This window comes from Nannobrachium achirus (genome assembly GCF_963921795.1).
Source record: "Nannobrachium achirus genome assembly, chromosome: 20".
In the NCBI taxonomy this organism is placed as follows: domain Eukaryota; kingdom Metazoa; phylum Chordata; class Actinopteri; order Myctophiformes; family Myctophidae; genus Nannobrachium; species Nannobrachium achirus.
In genome coordinates this window covers 39,664,840-39,677,669 of record NC_137827.1, presented here as the reverse complement: position 1 = coordinate 39,677,669, position 12,830 = coordinate 39,664,840, and the positions used below count along the sequence as shown (strand labels likewise).

The 12,830-nt window shown below is 40.4% G+C and overlaps 1 protein-coding gene across 1 annotated transcript; it reads right to left on the bottom strand.

Annotated features, from left to right (window-relative positions):
- Positions 1-358: 358 nt before the first annotated feature.
- On the bottom strand, positions 359-586 carry LOC308305659 (cytochrome c oxidase assembly factor 5-like; the record flags this gene model as incomplete). Its single annotated transcript, XM_080750491.1, has 1 exon — positions 359-586. The coding sequence occupies one exon, from the start codon at positions 584-586 to the stop codon at positions 359-361; it is 228 nt and encodes a 75-aa protein (XP_080606617.1).
- Positions 587-12,830: the final 12,244 nt, after the last annotated feature.

Genomic DNA, 12,830 nt, shown 5'->3' with positions numbered 1-12,830 from the left:
ATATGGGCTTAATATTGTTGATTTCAGGGATCTCAGTATATGGGCATAAAAGAGACAAGGATGTAATTAATTTGCAAGTGTGACTCTCATTGTGGTTGGTTGTTTAAGTTGGACAAAATGTGGCCATATTTTCCCAAATATGGATGAGCTCAGATGAGGTGTCACACACTGCGATGCACATGGGTTTAATATTGATGACATCAGGGATCTCCATATATGGGCATAAAAGGGACAAGGACGGAATTAAATTGCAACATCATTGTGATGTCAGAACAGGTCAGCTATATCCTTCTGATGAGCTGGGATGAGGTGATCTCAGAAATTGAGAACCACTTGGAACTCCATATTTGGGTGCCTATCAATATCCTTTCCTTCCACGGAACCTTGACCTTGCGTCCAGCATGGACCTCTTGCACTCAAAGAAGGAGGTGAGCAGGGCCTTGCAATGGCCTTCCTTCAAGCACTCGCTGGGCAGCTTGCCCTCCTTTAAGACGCAGTCGTGATGACGCAAACATTCCTTCAAATCCTCCCTAATACCAGCACAAGCTCTGTTATCCTGCTCCTTATCCTCGTAGTGTTTCGGCATTGTGTCTGTTTATGTCACATTTACACAAACTAGAGGTTTGCGCCCACTTCACCCGTTTCATAGTGAAGTGAAACCTGATCAATCATGGAAATTGGCCCACTTATAGTCTGGTCAGAGTGTCACGAAGCTCATCAATCCACCAATGCAAGCTTATCGGACATATGGCCGTTTATGACAATCTATGCCCATCTGGATATGCTATGCTACGGGCATAGACGTGGCCCTTATATACTGTATGCCTCAATATTACCACATCACCCTTTACGTTCATATCAGGTCGTACTTATTGATGGTGGTGATGATGACGTCATTACCCGATTGATGGGTTTTACTCGGAGAGTTGCGTCACTCCCGTTCACTTCATGGGGCCAGGCCTTCTACGCACACATCTATTGGCGTATAGTGACAAACGGCGAACCGGAAGCTTACAAAATGCATTGAAGTCTATGAGGTGTAAAGTGACAATGAACCACGTGACCAGCGCTGTTTCTGACCCCGCAGTGGCAGGACTCTCTGATTAGACGACTCTGGGTTTTACCAATTGGATGACGTCACCGTGTGTTTTCCCAAGGGTTTTCCCATTGGATGACGTCAGCGCAGACACACAGACGAAGAGTTCCCTAATTTATCCACCTGTTTCCGCGAGAATTTACTGACACAGACAAAGAGTTCCCTAATTTATCCACCTGTTTCCGCGAGAATTTACTGTAGCTTATTTGCGGGATACTTCCGGTTAACAGCAGACATACAAGCTCAGGTCGAGTCGCAGATGCAACCGTTGTGAGCTTGTAGATCACTCTCGGCTGCGGCGCCGGAAGCTGCCTGCACATTCTGCGCAATGCACGATGGGATGTTGGAAAGTTTTGGATAGATAGAAGACTTGGTTTTCCTCGCTTCGCCCGTTTCTTAGTGAAGTGAAACCTGACCAATCATTGAAATTGGCCCACTTATAGTCTGGTCAGAGTGTCATGTGAACCTGTTTATGCCCATCTATGACCATCTGGCATATGCTATGCTATACGGGCATAGACAGCCCCTCTCATGGCCCTTATATACTGTATATGCCTCAATATTATGACATCACCCTTTACGTTTATATCAGGTCGTACTTATTGATGCGCAGACACACAGATGCGCACATGGGCGCGTGCACATGGGCGTGTGTTTAAGACCAGTATACCAAACCTTTATACTGTAGGTCAAGTTTATTAAAAAAAATAGCAACAGTACAAAGGCAGGGTCTTTGGCCAATGAGGAGCAGCGTTCTAGGTGACATGCACCAACAAGCGCGACTTGATATAAATAAACCACAACACATCGGCTCAAGACCAGTATGTTATGCTATACTTTATGACCCCTCTGTTATACCAAATCGTTATAGGCGAGACCAGTATGTTATACCAAATCTTTATATGTCAAGTTTATTTTTCGCAAAAAACTACCGACAGTACAACGGCAGGGCCCTTGGCTAATGAGGAGCAGGTGATAGGATGGATATAATGTGATCGGGTGAAACGCAGATAACTGTAATTACCATGTACTAAATATCGCCGAATATGCAATTGAATCCACTGAATTCTCCATCTAACGCCTGCAGTATTTGGAGAGGACCGGTTCTTTCTAGTCATCATGGGTGTAATACAGTGGCTCTGTTTGAGTCCTATCCAACCAGCATACCTAACCTCTATGGTTCTAGCTAGGCCTGTTAAACACCATAGGATATCCATTAGGATGGGAAGGCCTGGGGGGCTTCTTTGGTTCTTAATACAAAGCCTAAATAAGCAAAAAAATGTCTGCTGCCAGGATAAGCTGTGGGTGCCCTCTCCCCTGCCTTGTCTTTGAGGGCATTTCCTGGGGCTTGGAACAATTCTCTTAAAGCCATGGCAGAGCACAGAAAGCATGTCAGACCCGTTTTCCTTCTTCTTTTCTTCTTCTTTTCCTCCACTTTTTTCACCTTGGTAATTTTTCGCCTTTGGTGGATCACTAGGCATTTCCCCACACTTTCATTTTTCTGTTTCCACCAGTTGGTGGAAAATGTACTCACATTTTGTACTTAAGTAAAGTTTTCGATGCAATGTAGAAACACCCTTGTTACGAGTAAAAGTCTGGAATCCGTATCAAAGTGTACAACACGTAGAAAGTACTCATTCATTATGCAGAATGTCCCCATTTCACAACTTTTCAAATGTATAAAAATCTTTTGAAAATTGACAGATCTACAAGCTCACAATGCGTCGCATCGCGACACATTGTGAGCTTGTAGATCGGCTATTTTCAAATGGCCGAAATGTATATAGGGCTGAAGTGGTTAATGTACAGTATGTTTTTTTTATAATAATCAAAATCTACAAAGTGACTAATTTTAAAATAATTGTTGTGGAGTTATTTGCTTCTGAGATGTGTGGAGTAGAAGTTAAAGTACAGAAAATCGGAAGTACTCCAGTAAAGTAAAAATACCTCAATTGTACTTAAGTACAGTAATTGAGTAAATGTACTTTAGTTACTGGTGGACTGTAAGATCTTCTCTCATAACGTCTGAATGTGTCCCACAGCCGATGCTAAAGTTAAGAGGCCCAATTTGGTTGCATAAAACATGAGCGAAAAACATTTAACAGAACAGTTTAATTTTTCCTTGTTGAATTACAAAACTGTCCACCATGCCTGTTTAAATGAGAACCGAGCTAATCGCATTTAATTGCATAGCTACACTTGCAGCAGTATACCTAAGGAACGAGGGGAATAGGTTTCTAAATTCATTTGTTATCTTATTTCAGTCTTCTACTTACTTATGTATTCCCGCTGGTTAACTGAGACTTTCAGTTCATTTTCTGAATTTCTGAAACATCAAAAGTTTCATTCAGTGGCACAATTTCAGAGATTAATAGAAGCTGCTTGTTAAAGGGAGAATCCATGCTAAAACTGGATCCAGCAACTTTCCTAAGAGAAAAGATGGTCGTTTTTTTTTTTTTTTTTTTTAGATGCAATTGTGAACAATAGCCATATAAGATAATGTATACACCATCCATTGGCCAATCATATACGGTTCACTGCAGCTCAACAGTCAGTCAGTGTGAGGGGTGGTCAGGAGATGTCTGTGAACTCTGCGTTTAAAAGCTTGAAGGCCATTGTCTGTGATGGAGTCGACCACATGCTCTGGTAGGCTGTTCCACACACGGACAGCAGTGTGGAGAAAGGTTCTGTCCAGTGTGCATGTATTGGAGCCTGGGGGGCTGAGAGCATGTTCTGGCATGGCTGTGCATAGGCGGGTGGTTCGCCGTCTGACGTATGGGAGAGGGAGCGTTCTTGAGATCTATCGAGCTGCTCCATCACGTTCTGTATGAACTTTTATGATCACAAGGAGCTGGGCTGGGCACTTACCTGAAAATATTTTTAAACCAATAACCAACTTGATGTTGTTTGTGTCGGTTAATCTGTAAATCAAGATTGGCTTCCCTAGGCCAGTGGTTCCCAAAGTGGGGGTCCCCATCATAACTAGTTCACAATCTTTTTAAACATATTAACCGTGGCCTATTTTACACTTTAAAAAATATCAGATATACTAGCCCGCAGTGCATCATTTCGTGACATGCTGTGTGCTCTGTAATCTTTTGAAAAAATGCTTGGACGAGTTTGAATAAATTGAAGTTTTTAACACAAATCTTCTCTTCCGGGGGTCCCTGGCACAAAAAAATTTCAGATGGGGGTCATGGGTGCCAAATACAAATCAATACGGGGCCTTTTCCACCATAATAACCTTGGTTCAAGAACCAGTGCCATTCAACTTTCTTCGTTTTTTGCGAAGCGGCCGCGAACCGGCTTTCGTTTCCACCAGATTTAACCAGATTGAACCAGAGGAACCAAGGATTTTGTGGTTCCTGTTCCGAACCAACCTTTACGGTTCGGGAACCAACTCGGTTCTCGGTAGAAAAGCTCACCTCTGGTTCATCCTATAATGCGGGAGAAAGAACCCGCACTGGTTCTTTGCCGGTCGAAAAGCGCCCGACATGAACCACTGCCCTAATAGGCTACTTAAAGACTCATATGGGCTGGGGCAGGTCTTGTCAACGGCAATGTTGAACGGGAGGAGTAGGACGTAGGTAATGCATCCTCCCAGTGGGGGCTCCTAACTGGCAGGTGAGCCATTAGGGTGCAAGACTAGTTGTGGCAACACATACATGTGTGGGGAGGTTGATGTACGTTGACATAATGATTTAATTGGGAGAAAAAAGTGGTAAAGATAATTGGCTAAAATAAAAAATAAAATGCTTATACAATAGTCAAACCAGGCTAGGCTTACTCCACTCGCTACAAACCAAGCCAGTGTAAAAGCAAAATTGCCTGCAAATACAGATACAGCAGATGTCAGTTGTTGCATTCAGAGGGGAAATAAGTCTTTCCTTCAAATAAATCATTATGACGCCGCCAGCATTTCAATATTGTGATGCTGTTTCAGTATACTATACAGCTACAGTACACTGAAAAGGAAATAAATAAATAAACCGATTTGGTCATAACTGCAAGAATACAAATTCTAAATTCCAATTAACCAAATGCAGCGTTCATGTCTCTTTGTACCTTTACTGACTCTGGCTTGGCTCTACCACAGAAAAGGAAATGTTTGGTATTTTCATCCTTCAAACAAGGCCTCTCTATTAGATCCACATGAATATTGCTAAATATATATCTTTTTAGAGTTATGTAGAAGTTTAGCATCAACAAGGGCTGCGAATCAGAACAGTTGAGAAGGCCTAATGAATGTACACGGAAGTTCTACCCAAGCGGCAAGCAAATTATGCTGTGTACATCATTACACATAATAAACAAAATACTGGGGAGACAACATTGTGCCTTTGTCAGTGTCTGTGAAAGGTTATGATTTGCATATAAATTGACTGTTTTTCTTTCTCTGAGTGCGGCACTTGCGTTCTGTTTAATTTGTGGTCGCGTTTAATGAGTTATTTCACTAGCATGGCGAAATGTGTCATTCTCATACTGTACATCCAACATTGATTGGTGTGATGTAACCTATTATAGCTGAATCTGCTTTGAATATACTATTATTGTTGCTGTGTTGCAATGGATCCGATGTGTTATTTACTCACGCACGCACGCACGCACGCACGCACGCACGCAGGCACGCGTGCTTCATACACACACACACACACACACACACACACACACACACACACACACACACACACACACACACACACACACACACACACACACACACACACACACACACACACACACACACACACACACACACACACACTCTCTCTCTCTCTCTCTCTCTCTCTCTTCTTAACCCTAGAACTGTGGTTTCAACCTTCTTCATATTTAGGTCCGTTATTTATTCTGTATTTGAGCCGCGGACGACCATTTGATGAGATTTAGCCTCTCAGACCCAAACCTTATACACAATTGTCCACAATTCCATGCTGTATTGATGTTGGTTTGAACCATAGGAGAGATAACCAACACTGATCAAAAAAAAAAAGAAAAAGAAAAGAACATTATTTAATTGTGTAGACTTTTGTAACTGAGATTGAAACCTAATAGCCCCTTACAGGTCCATTTGGTTTCATTTTACCCCTCTCAAGAGTTAAAGATCTACACGTATAAGGGTGCGGTTTTTTATCAACTCTCCATCATTTAGGGACCACCTGGAACCCCCTCAAGGACCACTGGTGGTCCCTGGACCACTGGTTGAAATCACAGAAGACCTGCCTGTAGGAAAAAAAAGAAAAAAAAAAAGAAGAAAAAAAAAAAAAAAATATATATATATATATATATATATATATATATATATATATACAGATCCTTCTCGAAAAATTTGAATATTGTGTGAAAAAGCATTGCAGATGCCATAGCACCCCAGATCATAACTGACTTCAGAAACTTCCCACTGGACTTAAAGCAACTCTGACTTCAGAAGCTTGACATTTCTCTCATTATAAATCCTTGTTTTGAGTGGTCTTGTGTAATATTGTAATATTTTGAAATATGGACTTTTGATATTCATGAGCTGTATGCCAAAGGGATGTGGCAGGGAAACAAACCTACCTTCTACGGCTTCAGTGAGCATCCTGAAGTTACCCAACAAGGCCCCGCCCACGTCAGACATGGAGTCATCAGCAACATTATGATAATCACATAATTACAATTGTTTTTGGGTGAAGTACACCCAACATTGGTGTTTTATGGAAATATTCATAAAAACCCTAACTTATTTTCTTTCTAAAATGAACGCCCTACTCGATCATACTACAGCATCACACAAAAGCAGATCTGCAAGCTCGAAACACATCTTCAAGCTGGCAGATCTGCTACTTTTGTTACTTTGTTACAATCCTAACAGTTTTGGACATATGAGGTTTCCAACCAACAGAGACGATATGCAAACGTGTTTGAAAAATAGCAGTTCTTCAAGCTCACAACACGCTGGAAGAAAACTGTAATTGCCCCAGAAAACGCCCACAAAACTGATGAAACTGATGAAAAGTGATGACTCATCACTTTTCATCACTAAACCATCATTTTCTGGGGCCATTTGTTGCCCAAGGAATGTTTTTTGTGCAAAACAAATGCTTGCAATGGATTCAGCATCATGACAAACCCCTAGTTAGACCCCTCACATCCTACTTAAATACCCAGAAAAAAAAGTTTCTGGGTATTTTCCTCCTGTATAGAAAGTTGATGGGAGACCGACTCTAGCGGCTGATAACATCAATTAAGCTGGGTCTCAGAAAGGGTTATCATACCAAAATGTAAACTAGAGACATGTAGGAAGTCAAAAATGTAAAAAATGTACGGTCACCTTGGGTGGTACCAATTTGTGAAGATATCAGAATTGGCCCCAGGCCTAAATCAGACGTTTCCCCCCTTGAACCAGTGATTGCTATCATAGAGTGAATAATCCCATCATAACAGACAATCTGATACCGTGTGCAAGTGATATTGAAATTCTTTATTTAGGATTAACCCCTTGAGATGAACCATCTCGTTTTCAAGGAGCTCCTTCTACAAAATACACTTTTTTTCACATTTAGACAAGAAGTGTACAGACAATTCGATCAACATACAAAACAAACAGAACAGTATGTAAACAAAACAGTAAACAAAACAAAACAAAACATACACAACAAACAGCCACAAAAGTACACATATAGCACATATATATTCATTTCGTTATAGATCTATTGTAGTGATGAATGAGCAAAACATGATGATTAGTTAAAACATGAACAGGTGGTCTCAAAGTGAGAGGACAGTGTGGTTTTAAACAGTTTAAAAGATGTTATTGAACGGATATGAACAGGTAGGTTGTTCCAATCTGAAGGAGCTTTGAACATAAATGATTTTTTAGCAACTGATGTCGACACAACCGGAACTTCAAAATAAATCTGTGAACAATGTCTTAGCTGATGTGTGGTAGTCAAACGTTCGAAATATTGTTTTAAGTACTGTGGATAATGAAAGTGATAACATTTAAAAATGAACTGCAGCCAGTGCTGCTGTCTTCTTAATGTGGGAGATGGTATATTGAGAGTTTCATACAGGGTGCAGTGGTGGGTCATATATGGAGAATCAAGAGCAAATCTGCATAAACGGTTATAAACTGAGTTAAGTGGAAGAAGGTTTGTTTTGGGAGCCGTTTGATAGACCACATCAGCATAATCAAGAATTGGAAGTATGAGTTGTTGAACAAGTTTCTTTCTGACTGTATGTGTAAAGCATTTTTTGTTACGGTAGAGGACACCAGTGCTAAAGTTGATTTTTCTAATGATGTGATCGATATGACATTTAAATGATAGACATGAATCAAGCCAGAGTCCAAGATATTTAATTTGATCAACTCTATGCAGTATTGTACCATCAAGACAAGAAATATTGTATGATTGATTTTGAGTTTGTGATTTAATATTCTGAGCCGTCCCAAAGAGCATTGTATTTGTTTTAGTTTTGTTGATTATTAATTTATTATCTGAAAGCCATGATTCAAGAGTATTGAAGTTTAGTTGAAGTGATGACTGAATTTGTAATAAGTTGGTTTTTGATGTGTATATAACTGTGTCGTCTGCATAGAGTTGAACATTACAGTCAGAGAAGATTGAAGGAAGATCATTGATAAAGATGGAGAAGAGAAGTGGACCTAGGGTTGAGCCTTGAGGCACACCACGTTCCTGCACTGCTAAATCTGAAGTACTGCCCTGGATGACAACACATTGTTTTCTATTATGTAAATAGGAGTTGAACCACAGTAGGGCATTACGTGACAGTCCGATAGAATAGAGTTTGTCTAGTAGAAGATAGTGATCAACCAAATCAAATGCTTTGGTAAGGTCTATGAAAATTGCACCTGTGAGTTCGCTATTGCCTGATGAAGAGTAAATATCATTGGTGAGTTTTATTAGAGCAGTAGTTGTAGAATGATTTGAACGAAAACCAGATTGAGAAGGTGATAGAAGAGAAGAGATAGAAAGTGATAAAGAGAGTATGCATCTCTTATGGATAAAGGTACCAATGGTCTGGCAGAATCTAGGTCACATAATGTAACGTTATTAAAAAGCTATTTTCCAAAGCTATCACCCAGTTCCTTTTATTCCAAGTGCTGGTCATTCCAGAAGCAGGGAACGTGATGAGGTCAGAGGGCTATCCCTGAACCAATTATGGTAGTTCAAAAGAAACTGGTGTGCTCATTTCCATGGTGGGATTGACACTGCTGGGCTGTGACATGCATATGCTTCTCTCACCTCAACAAAATGCCTGTGGTATTCACTGGGATATATACCGGTAACATGGACAAATCGTAACAAGCTACATTTGTATAGTTGACTATGAATACTAAACTATGGAATAAATATATAAGCCTATTAATCTATGATTTAAAAAAGAAATGGCAGGACAATTTCAGTTTGATTTTGTGACACCCATGAACAACAGTGTAAAAAACACTATTTCCCAAACACTGGGTCGGGACCCATTTTCATGAAGAAAGAAAAATCTAAGAAATTACATAAATTAGAAAACAAAGCATTTAAGAAGTAGTGAAAATAGCTTATCTACAAGCTCACAACATGGTGCGAAGCAACACGTTGTGTGCTTGTAGATCTGCTATTTCCACTAGTTTGGGTGCAGGTCAAGCGTCTACTATCTCTTTAGGGTCTTGAGCTAAAATGTTTTGGAACCACTGGTGTAGACAATAGACATATGAACATATGTATATATGTTCGATAAAGATTTTTATTTTCTGCATGAAGATGCAGTGCAAAAATGCAGGCAGTGCACTGCACAGGCAGGCTGAATGCTTCAATGCCTCTCATACTATACTTCATCCTAATGTTCTGGTCTCTGCAGAGATAATGGGCTATGCTCGCAAAGAACACACATTTGCGGTGTGCTACAAGTGTAAAGTACAAAAGATTTACTCATGTAAAATGTACTTTGTCACTTACTGTGTCCACCACTGCTTCTGGTTTGTTTTGGGTCATTATCTTGCTGTAAGATCATGAAACCCAGATTTAACTTTTGGACATTGACCAAAGCTTTTGCATGGCGCTGCAAAACGCTGTGGAAGCCATTTTGATTCAGGGTGCCAGTCATTCTGTGCTGGGACTCCCTCTTTCCTTGGTGTTTCACCTTGATTGCACTTAAAAACCCTAACATTTAACTTCACTATAACTATGCCTAAACCTAACCCTAACCTCACAAACACTATGCCTAACCATACCCTTAAACCTAACCTCACAGAAATAATGCCTAAACCTACAGTAACCTCAAAACCCTGTCCGCCTGGGCGAACACCTGGCAAGACATCCCCTCTGTGCTAGTCACCAGCTTAGCGTCCAGCAAAAAGGGCCCCAGGCCATCACACTTCCATGTTACAGTTTGTATCACATACTGAGGAATGATGCTTTTGTCTACTTGACAGCGTACACAAACCCTGCGTGCTGTTGAACCAAAGATGTCAAATGTTGATTCATGGATGCATCACGCCTTCTTCCAGTCTTCAGTACTTCACTGGCGGTGCTTTGTGGCCCAGGCAAGCCTCTTTTTCTAATGCCACTCAACCGTCACACCTGCAGCTTGAAGTTTTCGCTTCTCAGCCAAAACTGTGCCTTGCTTACTTTTACCTGGGTTAAGCTGTATTTCCCAGTGAGCCACCAATCACACACGCTGTTGACTCTCAGAAACCCGTCTTCTGATTCTGTTGTGGCTTTGGGTCTGTCAGATCTCTTGTCAGAATTTCCACATGTTTTGAAGGTGTAGGACACTGACAAGTTGACAACGTGTTTTTTCTTTGCAATTATTAAAGAAAGACCCATGCGCTTAAGGGTTATAATGGTCTGTCTGCCTTTGTTAATTGCTTTGTTCCCGCCATTATTATATAAATATTAATAATAGGCCAGTACTACTTCCATGCAGTGCAATTTTGTACAAAAATGCTTCAGAGATGCACAGTCATGACACAGTCTGTTCCAAGTTCCAACACTGCTTTTATGCAGGAATTGTTTGCATAAACTTCCAGGGATTAGTTTACTTACATTTCTGCAAAACAGCAAGTTGTTTATCCATTACTTGTTACCTCAAATGTACATGTTTTTTCTTTGGTATAATAATGATAATAATAATAATGTTGACAGAGTGGCGCAGGTTTAACCACGCACGCATGCACGCACGCACGCACTCACGCATGCACGCACGCACGCACGCACGCACGCACGCACGCACACACACAGTCAAATTGAACTTGCACGGGGGATAATCATGATTCAATCATGATGTCCATTGCCTTCATATCACACAGTGTGATATATCATGATTGTATAAGACAGGCGAAATTGTGAGGCAAAAGAAAAAGACCAAGGAATCCTTGTTTAAAATAATAATATTATGTGTAATTATAATAATTGCGACGGTAGGTAATAATAATCATCATCATCATAATCATAATCATAATAATGTTCTCACACTTGACACCTCCAGCTAGTTCACTGACCGCACTTCTCCAGTTGAGTCAGTCTGAATGAATTAAAACTAATAAAAAAGTGTTTGTGCATGCATGGCATCATCTTTGGCCTGCCTGTTTACCTCTGACCACTGCACCAAGATACCCTTTGCTCTCAGAATACCTCTCAGAGCAATTACGCAAGATACACCATCTGCATAATGGATTATCCATAATTCATTTTCAATTTAGACCTCCACAGCCTTGAATGAAAATGAAGGGCTCTGAGACATCAAAACAACAACAACAAACAACAAACTGTAGAGTTGTGTTAACAATGCCTGCCAGGGTATTGCTATTGGGTATCTATTTATTGGAGCTACAGACTGTCATGGCCTTACACTGAGCTCACATAAAAGTAACTGCCGCTCTAGACTACAGTACTGTGTGTGTGCAATTACGTTTGTATTTCTGAAAGAAATACACCATTTTCCACCATAACATTTCTCACTGCTGCATTTTTTTGGATGAATAATAAAATCATCATACTAATTAACACATGTTCAAGGTTCCTTAGGAAGGCAAACACTATTCATAATGGTTCCTTAGGAAGGCAAACACTATTCATAATTACAATGCGCTTCTAAAGAGCTGTACTTACAATTTACAATTTAGTCATTTAGCAGGCCCTCTTAATCCAGAGCGATTTACAATAAGCAAGGACAGCACAGGGTAATACATCAAAATGCATATGTATTACCTTGCACTCTTACTAAAATGCCTTAAAGTACTGTACTTAAATGCACCATGAATTGATAGTTCAGAGAAGCATGAGAACATAAAGTAATTTGTTACATTGCCATCTATTGTTGCCGCAACAAACTGTTTCCATCTAAACAAATGTGATGGAGGCTTTCCTGCACACTGTTATTCCGCTTGCACAATAAACGGAATTCAAACAGGCCGACAAACAAATTAAAGTTGGGATGAAAAAGTAGTGTCAGTAGTGTCATTTTCTATGATCAGGATGTCATCAGGATTCTCTAGACGAACCCTCTCCTTCTTCTTCTTCTCTTTCTTTCTCTTGTGTACCTCTGCCAAGCTTCCTGTGTGAAGTGAGCTCCCACTCTTGATTATCAATAAGCCTGGCACGGCACTTCAAGGGGCAACGCATCATTTATACTACGTTGTGCGGTGGTGTCACTCGCCAACAAATAGCAAATCAACAAGCATCAATGGTGTCAACAAGCCTTGACACCTTTGTGCAGTGGTGTAAAAAGTATTCAACGGTGT